This window comes from Caretta caretta, chromosome 11 (genome assembly GCF_965140235.1).
Source record: "Caretta caretta isolate rCarCar2 chromosome 11, rCarCar1.hap1, whole genome shotgun sequence".
In the NCBI taxonomy this organism is placed as follows: Eukaryota; Metazoa; Chordata; order Testudines; family Cheloniidae; genus Caretta; species Caretta caretta.
Window position 1 is genome coordinate 75,025,482 of NC_134216.1, and position 22,506 is coordinate 75,047,987.

Genomic DNA, 22,506 nt, shown 5'->3' on the forward strand with positions numbered 1-22,506 from the left:
CCATCCCATGGTCAAAAAATCCAAAGCCTTCTCTCCGACACCATCTGCGCAGCCATTCGTTGACTTCCACAATTCGATGGTCCCTACCCCGGCCTTTTCCTTCCACGGGGAGGATGGACGAGAACACCACTTGCGCCTCAAACTCCTTTATCCTTCTTCCCAGAGCCACGCAGTCCGCAGTGATCCGCTCAAGGTCATTCTTGGCAGTATCATTGGTGCCCACGTGGAGAAGCAGGAAGGGGTAGCGATCCGAGGGTTTGATGAGTCTCGGCAGTCTCTCCGTCACATCGCAAATCTTAGCCCCTGGCAAGCAGCAGACTTCTCTGTTTTCCCAGTCAGGGCGGCAGATAGATGACTCAGTCCCCCTGAGGAGAGAGTCCCCGACTACCACCACCCGCCTCCTTCACTTGGGAATGGAATGCTGCGGGAAATATTGCTACTGCTGCACCACCCCACAGGGCATCTTTGTGCCGACGGCATGGACACTCCCAAGGACCACAAAGTAGCCCTGGAATCCTTGAAGAAGCGCAAAGTGTCACCCGACCTCTCTGAAAACAAGACTCAGCTGTCAAAGGGCTAGTCCTTTATGGCTTGCTGGACATCTAGAGCGATCTCAGAGTTTTGCAGCCAAGAAGCCCTCCTCATGGTTACTGCTAAGGCTATGGCCCTGACCCCAGTAACTGCAACATCAATGGCGGATTTCAGAGATGTTGTGGCAACTAAACAGTCCTCTGAAACAAATGCCTAGAACTCCTCACATGAGGCCTCGGGCACCTGCTCCTCCAATTTAGCCAAGGCTGATCAATTAAGGAAATCATACATGGCCAGTAAAGCTTGTTGACATCTCTAGGGACGATGAGGTATGGTTTCCCCCTGAATATCTACAGGCTTTTAGCCTGCATTCTTGATTTGTTTCTAAATTTTAATTTGGTTACAGTATCTACTTACCCTTTCAATTAGGTATTCTTATATTGTAATCCTCAGGAACTGAGGTTTTAAAATAGTGAAATAAGGATGAGGAGATGGAATTTGCTCTAAAATCTTGTACAGGGTTAGCAGGCTGCGACAGTCTGTAGATATGCAGGGGGAAACCCATCCACTTGAACAAATGGGGACATCCTGCAATCACTCAATTCTGGGATGGAAAGTCATCAAGACGGGGTGCAGCTGGCCTGTCTCTCCTCGGACGTAAGGGAGCATGCTGATTGCTTCTTTTGACAGTTCTGCCTGCATTGGAGTGCAAGTGCAACAACAATGTAGTCTGTTACCACACTTCCCTCTCCCATTCAGCATTGTTTGTATCCCCCCCACAGCATGCCAGCAACAAAGTTCAGTTTGTGGGGAGAAAAACAATAGTTGCTTGGTCACCATAGGAAGGACACAGAGAATAAAAATAGACCAGAAAATAAAGCTTTAGGATGTCTAACTAGGGTTTCAAATCTATTATCGCATTATTCATGAATACAACTAGAGAATAGATGTGGAGTGGCTCATCTCTACCACTCAGAGTACCACCACCTATCTTCAAGTTTTGACTTGAAAGGCATTCTGCTTCAGTAGGGAGTAAAGACCTTACTAGGAAAGGTATGATTTCTGAACTATGAAGTTCACGAATTGTTACAGGGTGAGATTAAATTATAGGGGAGCATCTGAATTAGGTAGAAAAGAACACAACTTAACTTCTTAGATGTACTTAAGAGCATGGACCCAAATAAGGAATTCTGAGGAGTGAACAAGGTTTTATTCTTCTTACCTTGGTGTTTTATTGCAGGTCTGGGGTCAGCTTTTGCATGCAATATGCTAGCTGCTTTTTCATCTGAAACACTATCTGCAGGACTATTCGTTTCCACTATTCCTAGCATAAAAGAATTTACAAGAGGAAGAAATTAGTCATATAATAAAAGTTTAGAATAAATTGCTGTGCTAAATATTTAATCCACTTAACTACCTGTTTAAAGATTACTCTGGTTTAATGAATTATCTTGAGTGCAAATAAGGAAAGTTACAAATTTACAATGGCTTTTTACATAATTAGTGAAGTACAAACAAAAAAAAAAAAATCACCACAGCAAGTTTTTCATCCCAAGAAGCAAAAGACTGAACTATGTAAGTTACAAACGCAAGAAAGTTTATTCTATTCAGGAGCAGTTTACAAATATATAGTATCATTTACTAGAAGGGTAAGTCCTTAAATGAAACTGTATTTACCTAGTAAAACCTAAGCAGTTACTGAAGTATGCTTTCTGGATTATATGGCAAATAACTGACTGATTCAGTTCCAATAACTTTCCATTACATGGTATTCAGTAATAAAATTGTGAAGTGTTATCAAGTAACTACTTCCAAAATATGCAATATGCACACCATACAATTTGAAATTAATCACATAACAAAATGCCTAAATCCATGGTTATTGTCCAACTTTTTAATGCTACGTAGAAGTACAGTTATTTTGGTACAGTCCATGCTAAAATGATGGAAGAGATTTCATATGCCCACTACCTTAAACTACTTTCCCAGGTGTATGTATAATGAGAGGACACTTAACAAATGCAAGGTAATTCATATCAGAAAGAATAATATGAACTACTCATGCAGATTGCTGGGTGCTATATTAATTGCAACCACTCTGAAAAAGGAGGTAGGGCATCACTGTGGCCAGCTCAATGAAACCTCTGCGCACTGAGCATCCATGGTCAAAAAAGCAAACCAACTGTTAGGACATATAAAAAACAGGACAGAAAATAATACTAGAAGTATTATAATACCATTATATAAATCAATGGTTTGCCTTCGCTGGAATAATGTGGTCAGTTGTCACCCTTGCCCCCAAAAACTACAGCAGAAGTAGAATGGGTCCAGAGATAGGCAATGAAAAAGATTAAAAACATGGCAAGACTAGTGTAAGGAGAGATTGAAAAGACTAGGACTGTTTAGAGGAGAAACAAGAGGGGACACGATAGAGGTACACAATGTAATGAATAGTAGAGAGAAGGTAAATCAGGTGCTCTTATTTAGCTTTGCTCATCAGAAAAGAAGACAGGGACATTCACAGAAAAGGAAAGGCAACCAATTTAAAACTGTTACAAATTTGGACCACCACACACAATCAATCTATATAACTCTGACATAAGCTATCCATGAGGCCAAGAGCTTAGTAGGAATCAAAAAAGGAATAGACATTTGTATGGATGGTGAAAACATCCAGGTACATTAGAAAAGAATATTGACATGCACAAGGGATATGAACCCTCATACATCAGAGTGTAAGCCAACCACTAATGGTTTTAGGAATAAATATATCTCGTTGACAGGTTAGTTCATAATTGTCCACTAGAGAATTCCTTTGAAGCATCTGCTAGTAACAACTGTCAGAAACAGAATACTGGACTATATGGACCACTGAGCTAATCTGGTATAGTAATTCCTATATTACATCAACTAGCTAGAAAGGTGGACAAGGAAGACACTGCTATTGCAGGAGTGTTTAATAGAACGTTATTAAACCCTATTCAGCTATGACATACCAAGCACTGTTTTCTCTTACCTGGCTCTTGCATTGTAGTGACTGACTCAGCTTTCTCTTTTAATATACTAGCTGCTTTCTCAACCAAGACACTAGTGGCAGTTTTACTAACTTCCTTTCTTCCTGACATAAAATAGTTTACAATGAGATATATATTATACACATCAGGGACATAATCCCAAACATTTCAAAATCAGTTGCTGCATTATGTAATGTGTTCACAAGCTACCCAGCATGCATCTCGGTTGTCAAGAGCATCCTACCATATGTTTATTCTTCAGATTTACAAACCACAAAGGTGGAGTGCTTTTGCTGCCTTCTGGGTAGGCAAGATGACACTCTTGACGATCATGCAGATATGGCTGTGGATCCACTGACATTTCACAAATGTTTTTAATGTAAAATTCACAAGCTTTCCTCCTCTCCCAATATAAAGGATGCATTTTTATATTACTTTATAAACATTTTACTTTTGACATGGATACACAGGCAAAGAGGCTTTAAATCTTGTAAGTGATCTACTCCTAACACTTGCACAAAAATTAGTATTTTCTTTACATGAGGACGAAATGCTTTAGTGAAACAATGTTATGAAACAAAAATATTCATTCTTTTAAAAGGAAGGCTGTTCACATGCTCTGTTAAAGACAATTATAGACCAAAAATCACAACTGATTTAATGGAAGGAGTTATTTAAACATCACTGACAACTGCAACATATAATTTATGGATTAACTTAATATTTGCATTGCTATACAATTAGTTTTACTACAAGACATGCTACAACAGTGAAAATAGCTCATCACCAACTTGAATGACAGTAGATTTAACGTTTAACTACACAGGATAATTAAAAAAATTTAAAATGGCAATATTGAAAAATTATTCTTAATAATAAGGATGGGCAAAATATGGCATCATTGGCTATGACTAGTGAGTATTCATTAAGCTGGAAAGGTTCCTGTAGTTTCCATTTCAGTTTTATTAACACGACTGCATTTGCAGGTCTATTTGTAGTGCAAGCATCTTTTCTTCCTGGCATTATTTCTTTTAGATTTAACATTAAAAAACATTCAAAGCTCTGAGTCCCCTGACAAACTTCCAACAGCCACAAAATAATTTGCAACAGGCATTAACACAGGAAATAAATGGGTCTAAGGCACATTGGCACTTTTGGAAATCCTACCAGGTGCCTAAGTACTTTTCAATATTGTACCCATGATCTGATGTAACATGTTAGCTTTTTACCTGACACACCTCGGAACCAAACTAGCTTGGGATCAGTTTCTGAACACAGGGGATTTGAGTCCTGTACATAGACAAAGTGGTTTGAATGGTACACCATGATTAGCAATCTGCACAAAAGCTGGAATAGCAGGAATGTTCCAGGCCAAGACTAAGGGATGTGGGGAACTAAACATCTCACTTGCCTAAACTGTGAGTCTTTCTCAGCAGTATTTCTTACCTTTTTAAAAACCAGGTAGAGGAAGAAAGTGAAAATTCACCTTTTAAAAATCAATGCAAGTGTCTAAATTAATGTAAAAATCAGAATGATTGCTGCTGCAATCAATGTGAATAGTGTTAAATCTTTAAAGTGTTCAAAAATGAGAAAAGTATGATCCACATTAAACAGTTAAAATGAATGAAGTAAGGGGGGGGGGGGAATCATAGAATATGGAAACGCCAACTAAAGTACCAAAACATGAGACATGGTTAATGGACAGGTTGGTTCTTACCTAGCTGTTTCACTATAGTGTCCTTCCTGGCTTTCATATATGAAGGGCTAAGCTTTTTTTCAGTTGACACACTAGCTGCACTGTTTTTAGATTCCTTTCTTCCTGACGTGAAAGTTATGAGATAAGCATTTAGGATATTTTAAAAGAAATGTTATAGACTCAATTGGTGTACAAATACCATATCTAATGCACTTACTAACTACAGGTGGTGACCTAATCAGCTGGAATGAAGAACCTTAAAAGATAAACAAGATAGGTTACATTTTTGCAAAGTACAGGACAGCTGTTCCTAGGCATAGCTAGAATTAACTAAAGACTAAAATCTTCACTTAAACACGGTCTAAGGAGATAAAGAGAAATTCTTAGAAGGAGAATGTGGCAACAGAGGTGAAGAGTTGGTATCAGGCTCAAGTCTGCTATGGTCTGTAGGAATTCAAACAGATCCCCATACAATAACTTAAATTGCCTATTCATACGAATAGATTGGTGGTCTCAGTCCACTTCCTAATGGGCAAGTGTGGCCATCACAGAACCATTGCCACAACTGATAACTTGGACAGTCTTAGGACAGAGGCCAAGGACTGAAACTTGGAGACAACTACATCTTTACTTACTGATCTTTTCACATACAGTCATGGTATGCTGGCAGGGTGGCAAGTGAAAGGCTTACGTTGCTGCTTGCTCCATCTGTATCTGTCCTACAGATGCCTTCAGTTTGCATGCTGTCAAAGCAGGCACTTTTCACATGTACTCATTTTTTTTCTTGTTAACGAGTTAATTATGAACCCAAATCATAGCAAAAGTTTGATTAGTACACTTGATCCCAACATTACACTAAAGCAGGAAACCCAGGAGAGTCTCTTGGAAAATTTTCTGCTTGATTTATCCATGGGGCTTTTTTGGTGTTTGGAGATGGCACAGAAGTAATTTTCTAATATTGATAGGAACCTAGTTTTCTTTTTTCCATATGATTCACCTTGGTATACACAGTTAATTTTCACTCACTATGGTACTACATTTCACTTGAAAATCATGTTTGAAATGAGAGAAAGGTGGAATATCAAATGTCTCAATAAGCATACAGTTGTTTGCTACAGCTTCCTTTCCTTCACAGCACTGTGACTTTCCATGTAACACCCAGAAGATGACAATGTGAACACAACCATTCAAGCATGTATGCTAAGACTCTGATGGTGTACTAATACTCTTTCCTAATGCTGGTGCCCACTTCTGCAGTAAGGGAAGTGCCTTAAACAATGTGATTTATTTACAAAGTAAAAGTATTTCTTAGGTTTTTCTAAGATCACAGCATTAAACTGATCATTGAATACTGTGGTTTCAGAGCACAAAAGTTCTGACAGAGAAGACATTTGACATCCATGACAACAGCCACTTTGGGTACAAGAACCGGCAAAAATGAGAAAAGGAACAGAAACGAGAAACACATGACTTTCTAAACTTCGATTTAAACTGGTTTAGTATAGATCAAGCGTCTGTGACACAGAGATCTAGCTTCTTCCTGCATATGCCACAACAGCACGGCCTATCCACGCTAGCAATGTGAAAATTCTTTGATTCAGATTAGATGTGTTTCTGAATACTGGCCATTTGCTAGTATTTGTATTTAATCAAATGACAAAATAATACACAAATGTCACAAATATGATGGTATCCATTGAATTCCACTAAAACTGGGAAACTCCAGACTGCACCTTGCTTCTGAGCATAATGCATGAGAGATATTAAAACCAAGGAAAGCCCAAGGTGCAGTCAATTGTGCAACAGCATCCTCCATAATCCTGTCACAATTCCAAACCACATCCCGTTGCTGCTACACTCCCCTCACTCCTTCCCATCTTCTCAGGGAAATGGACAGCTACCAGGCACAGAATTGCCTCAGATTGACCTGCTCGTTCCTTTCTGATTGTTTCCAGAGAGTAAATAAGTGACTAGCTTCTCCTAATCAGAGGTTCACAGAAGTGGTATCCCACAACGTTCAGTACCATCCCACTTTTTATTCCTCAACTTCTAGGTGAAACCATTGTGGGAAAAAATAGGGGCTACAAAGTCAGCAGCATATTGACAACACCTAGCGCCCTATCCTTCTGCAACTACCTAGACAAGCCACAAGGCAGGATGAAAAAAGATAGCTGAAACGCAATCTGGACAAGCCTGATCTTATGCAGAGAGTTTGAGGAAAGCACTTAGAGAACCTATCAAAAGGTATCTGTTCCAATAATTGGGGGCATCTTCCCTAATCAACATGGTCTGCAGTCTAGCGATCCTACTTGACTCCTCAATATTGCTAGACTTGCAGATTACATTGATCCCCATCCTGTCAGATATGGGTTGTGTTACTTCTGCACCTCTCAGGACTGAAATTGTAAGCAAACGCTACCCCAAAAATCCTATCTAGTCCAGAATTCATCCAACCATCTTCTGAATCTGGTGAACTCATAAAAGCATATCAAACCTGTCTTCTACATTCTGGGCTGTCTATCAAATTACTGCAAGGTGAAATTAAGTTATTGGTTACTATGGATTATGCTCAATTCATTCTATGAACCACCTTGTCATTGCCAAAAAAGCACCTATCCGATTTTCATGCACAAATCTGGAACTCCATGTTCTGGAAGCGAAGACTTGTAGGTATTGGAGAAAGAACATTCTTAACTGCAGGCCCACACTTCTGGAATTTGCTCTCTCCCAAAATAAATGCAAATATGACCCTGGCTGCTCTCAGAAAGAGTTTGAAGATACACTTCTATGCCTAGGTCTTACCAACTGATAAAATTATGAAATGCTGGGTTCCTAGTCAAGTGATCAGTTTAAAAGTTGCAGGGCAGCATCGTGTTTTGTCTCATTATTGAGATCTTTGCAAAGGCACCCAGATACCAAGGTGAAGGGCATCCTATAATAAGTATTTCAAGTTTAAGTCTTTCAAAATCTTTTGCCCTCAAGGATTTCATATTGAAAGGGAAATTCTAGATACTTAGCTATACATACAAGCTGTCCATTTTTCAGTAATGCCATAGCATGTGCACACCCACACACATACACTTATACAGAGTTTTAAAGGAAATATTTGTCTAGTCCTGATAGCTTATGGAGCATCAAGAAGCATCCTTTGTGATAGAAAAAAATAAAAAGTTTCCAGACTTTCTAGAGATCATAGGTCATGATCTAATAAACCGTACCAAATTTTCAACATCAGCCCCTAAGTTTGTGCCTTAAATTTTGCATGCACAGCTTTTCTAGGGGGTTTTGTTTTGGGTTTTTTTGGTTGTCATCATTTTTGTTTTGCATGCTAAATTGGGTAGATATATCTACTCACTCAATCTATGCAAAAAATTGCCATTTGGATTTATAAATACATGTTTTGTGCGTAAAATAGTAAACAAAGATACTTTATACATTTATGATATTCCTGTTTATCTCTCAAGCATATTTAATAGACAAAGAAAAATGCTTTACAGTTACCTTCCGCTCCAGGTTTGACTCGTTGCCTGGGTCCCTTTGTTGAAGACTGCCTCGGTATTCTTGCAGGACTTTCACTCTTAAAAACAAAAAAACAAAACCAAAAAAAGCCCCACATTAATGTAAGTTAGATTTCATTCACATAGACAGATCCACATACATATATTAATAAAATAAGGTCTAGCAAGCAGGAAACTTTCGTAGATTAATGCAGTTTCTTACCTTTTTTGTTTTAAAGCAAATGAAGTTTTTAGCCTTCACAGTTTCAAGAGAGAACCTCTGAGCTAAGCGTACCCAATGCAGAAATGTCTCCCCAGTCTGCAGAAAGACTGTTCCAGTGTCACTGCTGGTCTTGAAGTGATAGGGGCGCTGATTGTCACCGCCGTTAAGGCAACCTGGGGGAAGTGAGCCACTGTAGGAGTGGGTGCCCTAGGGGTCTGCCACTCCCACTGCTGCAGCAGATACATTAGATGGGGCTCAACTGCCCCAAAGAAGGTCTCTGTACCTGGGGTATAAGGTAGTTTCCTTCTACTCTAGCAGAAGATTCAGGCAGGGGAGGGGAGATCATACCATACAAAAACTTCACTCCAAAGCCAAATGTGGGGTAGAGTGGAAAAAAACAGGTCTTCAGACAAGTACTATTTTGTCATATCCCCCTGCTCAAAAAAAGGTGTCTTTGAATTTGCTGAGAAGACTTCTGCTCACTTGCAGGTTGAATGATGAACCCAATGATGGAGATTAGCTCATCATTTAACCATTGCTCCCTTGTTCTTATAGCATGGCACAGAGGGAACAGAACACCCAGTAGCTTTCACTGAACCATTCATTATTAATGTCATCCACCATACCTCTAATCAGTTTCACTGCCCTTTTACAGAACTTTCCTATTTTGTCTACATCATTTTTAAGATGTAGTGACCAAAATTGAACAGTATGAGGTGAGAGCATACTAGTTCTTTATAGAAAGCAGTTTTATTTTTCCCATATTCCAAGGGTTCTCAAACTGGGGGTCGGGACCCCTCAGTGGGTCATGAGGTTAATACATGGGGGGTCGCGAGCTGTCAGCCTCCACCCCAAACACTGCTTTGCCTCCAGCATTTATAATGGTGTTAAATATATTAAAAAGTGTTTTTTAATTTATGGGGGGGGGAGGTTTGCACTCAGAGGCTTGCTATGTGAAAGGGGTCACCAGTACAAAAGTTTGAGAACCACTGCTATATTCACTATCCCTTTATATATCTCAGCATCTTGGTCCAAATCCTGAAATATGTTTGGCACCTCTCAGGATTTCCCCCTCATCTGACTTTTGAATGCTTCTATGAATTAACAACCCATGTGTTTTACATCCAAGAATAACTGCCAACCCTACTGATAATGCATATTCTCATAATATGAATCAGACTCATATCTTGATCATTTCTATATGGTTATTAAAAAAATGCTTCAATACGCCTTCAAATCTGAACATTGCTCTAAGCTAAACAGCACACAATAATATTTCTTACATCTGTGATAACTTAAATACATGGCTATAGAACCCCTACCCATACATTAAGGAAAACACTAACCATAAAAGACATATATGAAGTAAAATGAAATATAGGAGAAAGAAAGGAAAAGTATGCTTATATTCCTATTCACAACAATGCTAGAATCAATTTCTAAGAAAGCATGGAGACAGTGCACCCCTTTGATAATAATTTGAGACACTATTAATATTAAGAAGGCGAAGATTACATGCTAGAGGAGGGTCTGTAAATTTGCATTTAGAGCGTATATTTTCCCCATTATGTGCTAGTAATGTTCATGAGCACAGTGGGAGTTAAGAATGCAGACAGTAGAGAGAACTTACTGATTTTGTCCTAACACAGAAGTGAAAAATAATTATTTTTAAATGGTGGTTGCAATTATGTGATTGCTTCACCTCTTTCCAGGAGCCATTAGTCACTACAGGCATCCTATGGACAAGCAAGCAATCTACGGGCAAGTCAGATTTAACAACTAGTTTGAGCCACTCAAAAATAGTAAGGCGCATACCTCTGCCTTCAGAATTTCAGAAGGCTTGAAATAAAACAAGAACATACAGATATTACAGTCAGAAAAGTCACTATACAAAATGAACAACCGGTGATATTGAATAAAGCAACTGGTTTTGATAAACATTTATTCAATTAGATTTTTGCAGTTATTTTACCTATAGCAAGATAGGAAATGTTTTGGTTTCACTCTAGGAAGTATTGAGTTTTACTGCAAAATAAAACTACTACAAACAAAAGTGAAGGTAATAATGAAGTGGTTTATTTTAATTACTACCATCTTTTTACATTCATAACATTATGCAAGAGGCAAAATAAAACCTAGCATTCCAGCAAAATCTGGGTTGAAAGCCTTTGGGGCACATCTGGTCTGGTCAAGCATTCTTCTGACTTTTGGTGATGCAATTATTAGCACAAGTGGGGAAGAAGCTGAGAATAGGTGGAGAGGCTTCTAACAGAGCTGGTTTAGTGATTTATTTGCGTCAGGTAGGGACTGAAAGCATGGTTTTACATTTTTGTACAACACATGCACCATGGCAACAGATGCAAAATAATAGCTAATTTTTATCTCTGTGGTAATGTACAAAAACAGAAAGGCCACATGTTTACAATCTGACTTTTTCCAAAGGGAGATTAAAAAAAAAAAGGTATGTTAATTCTGTTCTCTTACAAATTCAGAGGCTCTGAGACCTTAGCAGTCAATAATGGAGTCATTACAACAGTTTTTACTTTATAGTCAATTTGAAACTAGTCTGGAAAAATTAATTTAAGACTTAACCCAAGTAGTAAGTACAAATACTTGCAAATTTTGTGAGGTCTTACTTGTATTTGTTTGGGAAGGTTAAAAAAGTCTGTGCAACATCTAAATCTAGTTCTCAGGCCTTCCGTATCAGCAGCTACACCCCTTCGATAGCTGTATTTATGTGGTAAGAGGCACAAAAGTAATGCTGATCGTTGGAAATCTAGCAGATCAAGAGGAGAATATGCTCCAGAGAGATTGCCACTTTTGCTTTTAAATCCCTCTTCTGATCCATGTGGGCAATGCTGTTCAACCACTACATTAACGAGACACTTAATGCAGAGACATTATGAAAATCCTTTGTCAATGTCCAAAGCCCTTCCGCTGAGCTCCACTGCCCTCAAGTCACCATGACGTACAAAAGACTCATGCCAAAAGTAATGGCATGGCAGAGGTTAGAACACTGCTGGACACAAGATGTGTTCACGATCCAATCATTGGCTCAGTGATTTTATACTCCTAGGTGGTCTGAAGGCTAAGTAGTTAACTGGGAACTCAAGGACAAAAGTAACATACTGAGAATATACCTTTATAACCTGGGAGAAAGAGAAGTTAGTGTTTGCACCATAGTATTCAGGGTCTCATGGGGATATAAATTGGACCAATGTCTACTTACTGGACTTCTCATATTTCTCACTGGCCATTGTGGTAAAATGTATCTCCCACTCAACAGAAAGGGTATACAACTCATACATGTACTGTAAGGTATTAGCAGTTTGTTATACCCTTCTCCCTCTATCAATCATCAAGTCCAACAGACTGGGCACTACATTAAAAAAAAAAACAACCCTTCAGCATTCCTGTTCTCAGGCGTAATTCTAATTCACCCATTACCCCAGAATCTTCCAAAGGGTACTGTTACTCTAATTAGAACAACATTGCTATTCTTGTTTTTTAAATATAGACCCAGGCTTTGCTCATGTCTGCATATCAATATAAAGCATTTAGCACATTCTCTGAATGAATGTACTGTTGTGTTAAGTGAACAGTAAACACTTGAAATACAGCTCATTTCCAATGCACTGAGAGCTATCATCTCCCTTGGAGAGTTCCCTGAATCTCTCTCCAACCTTTTATATTCCCATTATTTGCTTCTAAAACAGTTGTCATTATTCTGAATCAAAGTTTTGTTTAACAACAGCCACAATTTACTGACCATTTGAGATGCATAACAGCAACAGACAAAGATCGATATTTGTCAAGGTCCTTACAACTTGTGTGATTTTGATGGTTTGACTTACTACCTGAGGTCTGTAGCCTGTAAAGAGATGTCCCACCAACTTTGGCTAATGCTAGCTACCCTTGCAGCCACAAAGGAATGTCCTAGGACAGAGAATTTTGGCTGGTAAATTGTATATTTTAACGTACAACTTCCATTATATGAATGGAGCATGAATAAGTGACACCATCAAAAGAGAGTCATTTGGAACTTTAATATTTATGGAAAACTCCCAAACAAAGCTCTGTGGAACTACTGCCTTTGTCTCTTTCAGAGCAGCTATGCTTTCTTTGATTCAGTAAAACTGTTTTAATATGTATTCCAGACCATCTCCAAGTAGAAATTCTCCTCTGAAAGAACATCATTAGATGTGACTTAAAGGATGATCCAAATGATCAGTTCCAGAGCAACATAGCTTGTGCAGCAATAAACAACAGACGCTATAGATGTGGCCAAAAATGAGAGGATATTTGAAAATGCTACTGCCAAAAGTTTCAACAGTCATCTGTAAAACAGGACAGACCTTTTCAATGTGTTTTGCCTTACAGTTAACTGACATACCTATCCATCTTCTGTAGCCACTTTCCCCATAAACAGCACCATATGCTTCAGAAGGTCTGCCTAAGGCCTGAGTCCCCCACTTTTGTCACAAGTCTCCAAGTTGTCTTTATGATCTAAAAAGTCAGTCATGCTATGGAAATGCCCACTTGAGAACAAAACTACTCACTTAATCTGGACCACGAACATACAAAACACAATTTTACTTTCTTTGATCACAAGCAAGGTGATAAGCAATAACCAGCAGGCATCCATCTTCCAACAGACACTGAAGATTGCCTGCCAGATATTATCCAAATGCTTCCTGTTTGTTTCTGCTCATACTATATTTACTTTCATTTCAGAAAATGTATTATGGATTCCAGGACATCACCACTTGCTGGCGACAGAACAGATTTTCACTAATAAAGAATACGCAAGAATTTGAAGGAATTTGCCCAGTACTCAGACATCTGGGGATAAATAGCAAGAGGAATATTAAAATTCTGAAAAGAGAGAAGCACACACAAAATCTAGTCTAGAACTCTAATCTGAAACAAGCATGGTTAACAAATTGAGGCCTAAGTGACAGCTTTACTATACATAAAATGTGTTAAGATAGACTTCTAAAATGAACAAAGCTTTCTTAAATGTAGTATTCAAACCATTCAGTTTGAAAACTGCAGGCATCAGAACTGAGAGCAGGGAGCCTGTCTCTCCTGCACTTTCAATATCCCCTCTGCTGCTGCCTAATCAGAAAGGAACAGGAAGGTGCCTGACTTGAATGCAAAAGGGACAGGAGCCAGACCACATAAAGGGAAAGGAGTAGGTTGGTACAAGGCAGCTGGTAAAACTCGGACTAACGGTGGGAGGGGAGAGAGATAATGACTGGGAGCCAGGAGTGGAAACAGATCTGGAGCGTAGGGAGAGAAAACGGGGACTGGCTGGGCAAAGAGATTGGGACGATGAGCCAGGGGTGTGGTGGCATAGACTGGGGCGCAGTGCAGCATCGGAATAGTTTAAAGGTCAGAAGGGACCATTATGATCATCTAGTCTGACCTCCTGCACAACGCAGGCCACAGAATCTCACCCACCCACTCCTGCGAAAACCTCTCACCTATGTCTGAGCTACTGAAGTTCTCAAATTGTGGTTTAAAGACTTCAAGGAGCAGAGAATCCTCCAGCAAGTGACCCGTGCCCCATGCTATAGAGGAAGGCGAAAAACCTCCAGGGCCTCTTCCAATCTGCCCTGGAGGAAAATTCAATCTGCCCTGAAGGACTGTTGTTGTTACAAAAACAGTCACTAATGTCATACACATTGTGAGTCACTGATGTATGATCATTCAGGATGAAACTGTCCATAGAAAGAGTTATAGAGATATCATGCAGTGACCACAACCAGACAGTCTCTTCATGGACAGTTAAACTTCTTTGCAGTTCCTTTGTAGGCCCTAGCCTGCCTTAGCTGGGTAGCACCGCCGATGGGACTTCTAACGACCCGGTCAGCGCTGCTGACCAGAGCAAGGTGACCCAGTGCCTTACATGCCGTGACCCAGTACCGGGTGGCGACCCATGGTTTGAAAAACACTGCCTTAATATACTTGCTTTAGCACCCTGCAACTTTATATTAACCTAAACCAAATTTTTTTTTAAAAAATCACAGCAATCCTCACAGCAATCACAGCAAGACTCCCATAGGTGCTGGCACTAGGGCCCCCTGGCTTAAAGTGGTTTCCATTATATACAGAGTTTACACTTTCGTTCAATGGCTCTTAGCCCCCACACTATGAAAATTGTTCCAGTTCCACTGCAGACTCCCAGAGCTCAATATGAGTTAATATATTCTACAATGTGACACTTTAAATAGCCAGCTTGATAGAGCTTTTGTATCGCTTTGCAATACTTACCTCTTTATCTGGCTCAGTCTTGGTGTCTTTAGAAGATCTCTCTGTTTTCTTAGTTAAAGTATCCTCAGCTCCTGTGGACTGAAGAGAGACAGCTGCTATATATACACAACCACTGAGATACTTAATATAAACGAATGACCTACATTAAGCCACCTAAAGGAAAAAACTTGATGATAAAATCAATGTACAGTAATGCTGAGTGTAATAATGAGGCAAGTTTCTTCTTATCTGTCTTCTTTTAACGGATATCCCCAAGCAATTACTGGTGTAAGGGTCACCCTTAGGACAAAGGGAGTTCTCTGATAGAGGTTTTGGTGTAGTGCAGTGCCTGTATAAAAACCCAGATGGCACCACACCTCCAAGTATGCATCCACTGATAAACAACTAAAACTTTTAAAATGTCACCTTTTCTGAGTAATCCCAGAGGGAAAAGAATCCTCCAGATTGGGGGGACATGTACCTGTAAATTATCTTCTCACACAAAAATTAACCTGTCCCCACACTCCAGATGTCCCCTAATCTGGAGTCACTATTGGCAAATGGCAAGCAGCAGAAGAGAAACAGAAGCTAGGAAAGATTTAGAGAAAGTTAGCAGGACCCTGCATCCAGAAAGCCACAGCTTGAGTGATGAAGTGAAAGACAATGAGGAGATGGATCTTCAGACAGTTACGAGTTCTAGACAAGAGAAGACTACATACAGGGATTAATGACTGGGAATATGTCCCTTGTCTGAGAGAGAACTAACAAGTGTGTGATGCATTACAGATTCAGATATTCCAAGGCCAAATAGGACCACTGTGATCACCTGAGCTCTTATAGAAGACAGGCTAGAGGAGTTCCCCAAATTAATTCCTAGAGCAGATTTTTTTAGGAAAAAAACTAATCTTGATTTAAAATTTGCCATTGAGGAAGAATCCACCACGACCCTTGGTAAATTGTTCCAGTGGTTAGTTACCCTCACTGTTGAATATGTGCACCTTATTTCCAATCTGAATTTGTCTAGCTTCAACTTCCATTCACTGGATCATATTATACCTTTTTCTGCTAGATTGAAGAGCCCATTATTAAATATTTGTTCCCATGTAGGTACTTATAGACTAATCAAGTCACCTCTTAACCTTCTCTTTGTTAAGTGCTAAATAGATTGAACTCCATGAGTTTATCACTATGAGGCACATTTTCTAATCTTTTAATTAGGGCTGTCAAGTGATTAAAAAAATTAATTGCGATTAATCACACCGTTAAACAATAACGGAATACCATTTATTTAAACATTTGTGGATGTTTTCTACGTTTTCAAATATATTGATTTCAATTACAACACAGAATACAAAGTGTACAGCAATTTATACAGTTCACTTTATTTTTATTACAAGTATTTGCACTGTAAAAAACAAAAGAAATAGTATTTCTTTAATTCACCTATGCAAGTACTGTAGTGCAATCTCTTTATCATGAAAGTTGAACTTACAAATGTAGAATTATGTACCAAAAACTGCATTCAAAAATAAAACAGTGTAAAATTTTAGAGCCTGCAAGTCCACTCAGTCCTACTTCTTGTTCAGTCAATCGCTCAGACAAACACGTTTGTTTACATTTGCAGGAGAAAATGCTGCACCCTTCTTGTTTGCCAGTTCTCACTTTCAGGTGACATTGTATTCTCATGGCACTGTTGTAGCTGGTGTTGCAAAATATTTGTGTGTCAGATGCGCTAAAGATTCATATGTCCCTTCCTTCTTCAACCACCATTCCAGGGGACATGCACCCATGCTGATGACGGGTTCTGCTCAATAACAATCCAAAGCAGCTTTCTTTTTTGGAGGTTTGGGTTCTGTAGTTTCTGCATCAGAGTATTGCTCTTTTAAGACTTCTGAGAGCATGCTCCACACCTCATGCCTCTCAGATTTTGGAAGGCACTTCAGATTCCTAAACCTTGGGTCAAGTGCTCTAACTATCTTTAGAAATCTCACATTGGTAGCTTCTTTGCATTTTGTGAAATCATTTTTAGAACACTTTCACTGCAGAACAACACATGCTGAGTCATCATCTGAGACTGCTATAACATGAAATATATGGCAGAATGCGAGTAAAACAGAGCAGGGGACATTGAACTCCTTGGGGGAGAATTGTATCACAAATTTAATTAACACATTTTTTTAACGAATATCACCAGCATGGAAGCATGTCCTCTGGAATGGTGGCTGAAGCATGAAGAGGCATACGAATGTTTAGCATATCAGGCACGTAAATACCTTGCAACGCCAGCTACAAAAGTGCCATGCAAATGCCTGTTTTCACTTTCTGGTGACATTGTAAATAAGAAGAGGGCAGCATTACCTCCTGTAAATGTGAACAAACTTGTTTGTCTTAGCGATTGGCTGAACAAGAAGTAGGACTAAGTGGACATGGAGGGTCTAAAGTTTTACATTGTTTTGTTTTTGAGCACAGGCATGTAACAAACAAAATCTACATTTGTAAGATACACTTTCACAACAGAGAATGCACTACAGTACTTGTATGAGGTGAACTGAAAAAATGCTATTTATTTTGTTTTATCATTTTTACAGTGCATTTGTAATAAAAACTAACATAAAGTGAGTACTGTACACTTTGTATTCAGTGTTGTAATAGAAATCAATATACTTGAAAATGTAGAAAAACATCCAAAAATATTTAATAGATTTCAATTGGTAATCTATTGTTTAACAGTGCGATTAATCGCAATTTTTTTGAGTTAATCGTGTGAGTTAACTGTGATTAATAGACAGCCATAGTTTTAAGAATATAAACCTGTATTTAATTTAAATTTAGTTTTTTTTTTTAAATCATTGATTTTTATTGATCCTGAAAACAAGCTTTTCATCATAATGCCCAGTTTGGACTGAGTAGACTTGTAGGCTCTGAAGTTTTACATTGTTTTGTTTATGAGTGCAGTTATGTAACAAAAAAATTTCTACATTTGTAAGTTGCACTTTCACAACAAAGACTGCACACTACATTACTTGTATGAGGTGAATTGAAAAATACTATTTCTTATTTATAATTTTTACAGTGCAAATATTTAGAATCAAAAATAATATACACTGATTTCAATTACAACACAGAATACAATATATATGAAAATACATCCAAACATAGAAAAACATCCAAAATATTTAATAAATTTCAATTGGTATTCTATTGCTTAACAGTGTGATTAAAACTGCGATTAATAGCAATTAATTTTTTTAATCACTATTAATTTGAGTTAAATTGCGTGAGTTAGCTGCGATTAATCGACAGCCCTACTTTTAATCGTTTTTGTGGCCCTTCTCTGAACCTTCTTACATTTATCAACACCCTTCTTGAACTGTGGACATCAGAACTGGACACAGTATTCCAGTAGCAGCTGCACCACTGCCAATATAGCAGTAAAATAACCTTTCTACCTCTAATCGAGATTCCTCTGTTTATGCATCCAAGGATTGCACTAGCTCTTTTGTCCACAGCATCAGACTGGAAGCTCATCATCAACCACCATCCAGAAATCTTTTTCAGAGTCACTGCTTCCCAGAATAGAGTCCCTCATCTTGTTAGCATGGCCTGCATTCTTTGTTCCTAGATGTATACATTCACATTTAGCCATATTAAAATGCCATACTGTTTGTTTGCACCCAGGTTACCAAGCGATCCAGATCAATCTGTATCAGTGACCTGTCCTCACGATTATTTACCACTCCTCAATTTTTGTGTCATCTGCAAACCTTATCAATGATGATTTAATACAGATATAAAATATCATAGCACTGAGAACCAATTCCCCTGGGACACCATTAAAAACGCATATATTGGATGATGATTCCCCATTTTGAGACCTATCAGTCAGCTTTTAAGCAATATAATGTGTACCATATTGACTTCATGTCGTTCTAGGTTTTAAACCAAAATGTCATACGTTACAAGTCAGATGACTTACAGAAGTCTATTACATCAACACTATTACTTTTCATCAACCAAACTTGTAATCTGATCAAAAAGATCTATCAAGTTAGCTTGACAGGATCTGTTTTCCATAAACCCATGTTGATTGGAATCTAGTAATGGATTGATACTATTGTTAGGATTCTTTTTGTTCCTAATATACTTTAAAAAACTCCTTATTGTCCTTAACTCTCCTGACCATAGATTTCTCCTCGTATCCCGTGGCACCCCATATAAATTTTCCACAATTCCTGTATTTATATTCATTGGTATATAGGCAATTAAATAATTTATTCTTTTCATGTCCTTTGGTTCCTTACGTCCTGATGGACATAATATCCCCGCAGGAAGGGGATGGCTTGATGCTGGTGGACTTCCTTTCAGCCCTCCCAGCAAGAACAAAGCTGGAACCAAGCGAACAAGTCTAAAGACAGCCAGTCACAAGAAAGGCAGGCCAAAGAGGCCAAACTTCTACACTAACAGCCCTACTGCCATTCAGAAAAGCAATGCCAATTTGATTATCAGGAAGTACAATACAGAACCTAATGGCTCAAATTAAGGTATCACGGAGGGAGGTGGGATTTCCACAAGGCTTTCTAGCACCTAGTAGTATTCAGTTGATCTTACCACTAGGTGATTTAAGTGCTAACAGGCCCATATGTCAGTGTTTCTCAAACAAGGGGTCTCTACCCATAAGTGGGTCATGGGAAGGCTGTAGATGGGTCACAGGGTGTGGGCAAATGTACACTTCTCCCCTCTCCAAGCACTGCAACCTGACACGTGGTGTAACCACTGGATGATGGAGCCAGCCCCATGAGATAGGAGCCACCTCTGCAGGCTGAGTGCAGGGTAGGCTCATTATCTATCCCCCACCTCCTCCAGGGCATCCCTCCATACCTGGCTGGGATCAGGGTTGCAGTGCTGGGATGGGAGGTGCATATATGCAATGGTGGGTGGCAAAAGACAAAATTCAGCTGATGGGTCACATCAGTAAAAAGTTTGAGAATTACTGCTATGTGTTATTCCTCCTGGAGAAACTTAAAAACTTCAGAGGGAACATTTCCAATAATGGCACTCAAAGAGGGTGTTGGTATGTAACTGGAGATTTAAAATTATTACACCATTACTCCACCCTCTTCACAAATTTTGTTTTTTCACAGAAGACATCAGGATATCTACCACTTGCAATTACATAGACTGATTTATTGGTGAGAAGAGTTCCTCAGCTCAAGAGAGTCAGGCCTGTAAAGACAGTCACCTGCATTGCAGCAACCTGGAGTACATTCTTGTCCCTGATACAGTAGTAGGAGCTGAAAGATTTCTTGACTGAAGACTAGAAGTAGACAATCCAGAATGGGCAATAGCTTCCCAGAGAAAAATTAGGTTATAAATCAGAGGCAGCAGCTATTGGTTTGTGTTTTGCGGTTTAATAATGAGAGCCCTTCCCCCTCAGCAATCGTTTTACATAAAAGGGAAAGTAGTCCTCACCTTCTGCATATCTGAACTGTTGCAGGACTGTTTCTTTACTGAGACTCTGCTGCTACTGTCTACAAGGACTCCACTATACCACAAGAATATTTTCAACAGCTGCCATTTGTAGGGAGGATGCTGGTTATGTGGTCACTTGCAGGACTCAGATGCTCAAGATCCTCTTAGCTAGAGCACACAATGCTTCAAATGAGATGCAAGGGGTTCCACTACCTTCAAGGTTTTGATATGCTCCAAGATTCTCTTTGCTGGATGCCATTTACAAAAGCTGTGAAAAGGCTAGTACAAAGGACACAGCATCAACAAACAGGATCATGGAGGACACTACAGCCCCTGGAGCTGCCTCTGCAAAGCAGTATTCAGCTGAAGGTATAGCGTGTATATGTGTTCATACAATCGCAGACCATGTTAAGTGCTACAAAAAAAGAAGGGAAAGGGATTTTGATGGTAGGAAAGAGTCTCCATTACTTTTAATGAAGCAAGTAGGTTTTTGCTTAGTGAAAACAAAGGCACTTAAGAATCATTAAATTAACCACAGACAACCAAAAATGCCAGATGAAGATATGTGCAAACATGATATTAAGACACAGACTCAACAACATTAATACCACAGGGCTCAGAGCACATTAGTAAGGGACCTTTTTTCCCCACAAAGTGTTTGTTTTACCTTTTTTTCTGCTTTAACCGTTCCTTGTTCTTTCGAGCGTTCCCCGACTTTGCCTCGATCCCTTCGTCTGTCCCTCTCTCTGTCTTTTCCCCTATCTCTGTCTTTCTCACGGTCTATGTCCCTGCCCTTCTCTTTGTCCCTTTCTTTCAATTTTTCCTTTTCTTTTCCTCCTTCATTTTTTCTTTCCTTCTCCCGTCCTTTATCACGTTCCAGATCTTTTTCTCGTTCCAGATCTCCTGTGTCTTTTTCTCTGCTTTTTTCTGTTTCTCTTCCTCGTTTGGATGTTCTGTTCTTGCTTTTCTCTCTTTCATGTTTTTCACCTTCTCTAAAATTGCCCCCTTCAAGGTCTTTGTGCCTGTCCTCATTATCTTTATGCTTGTCTCTTTCCTTTTCTCTTTGCTTCTTCTCTTCTTCTTTCACCTCTTCTCTAGGTTTTCTGTCTCGGCTTGTACTTCTATCTTTTATTTCATTGTCTCCTCTGCCCTAAAAATAGAGTAGAAGGTAATATTAAACTACAGCACAAGCCAGTTCCATGACACAGTATTTTTCACCCCAAAATATTTCTAGTTGTAGCCCATTTCCCCCCAGAAACACAGCAAAGCCCACCTCTTTATCCTTATGGCTTTTTTGTTCTTCTGCCCTGGATTCTCTATTTTCTTTATCTTGAGATTTAGAAGTAGATGGAGGCTTTCCTTTGATATCCGCTTTCTCCCCAGCAAGCACCCTCTTCACAGCATCATCACTGGACAACTGCAGAGAAGATTAAATCCAATGAAAATTAGCTTGTGTTACTTTATTAAATGCAATCTGCATTTCTAATTCTGTAGTTCCCAGGATGATTTTTATGAAATCACGTATGTTTTATGCTACTCCTCTCATTCAAAGACAATTCACCGATTTAAGTCAACTGCTTTCTTGTGCCTCTTTTTTAATTTGACTCTATCCACCAAAGCTATCCATATATGTTGTGATTTTTTTCTATTACTATTACATGTTTCCAATGCTAATGATTCTCAGTACTTCGTCTTTTACATTTTCTCTGTAATAGCAACATGGATTATTTTGAAAGTGTCTACCATATTACGACTGCTACACTAAATATTCCAAACCCTACAATGCCGCATTTAGATATACTCTGATGTGGCTCCATTTTA

The 22,506-nt window shown here is 39.0% G+C and overlaps 1 protein-coding gene across 3 annotated transcripts in view; it reads right to left on the minus strand.

Annotated features, from left to right (window-relative positions):
- Positions 1 to 22,506, minus strand: part of TRAF3IP1 (TRAF3 interacting protein 1) — a 92,637-nt gene that overhangs the window by 60,581 nt on the left and 9,550 nt on the right. For all 3 annotated transcript variants that reach the window (XM_048869782.2, XM_048869783.2, XM_048869781.2), the window contains exons 4-8: positions 21,959 to 22,102; positions 21,353 to 21,835; positions 15,238 to 15,315; positions 8,743 to 8,818; positions 1,754 to 1,855 (exon numbers count right to left, since the gene is read on the minus strand). In XM_048869782.2, coding sequence (XP_048725739.1) covers positions 1,754 to 1,855; positions 8,743 to 8,818; positions 15,238 to 15,315; positions 21,353 to 21,835; positions 21,959 to 22,102 — 883 coding nt within the window. The remainder of the gene's footprint in view (positions 1 to 1,753; positions 1,856 to 8,742; positions 8,819 to 15,237; positions 15,316 to 21,352; positions 21,836 to 21,958; positions 22,103 to 22,506) is intronic.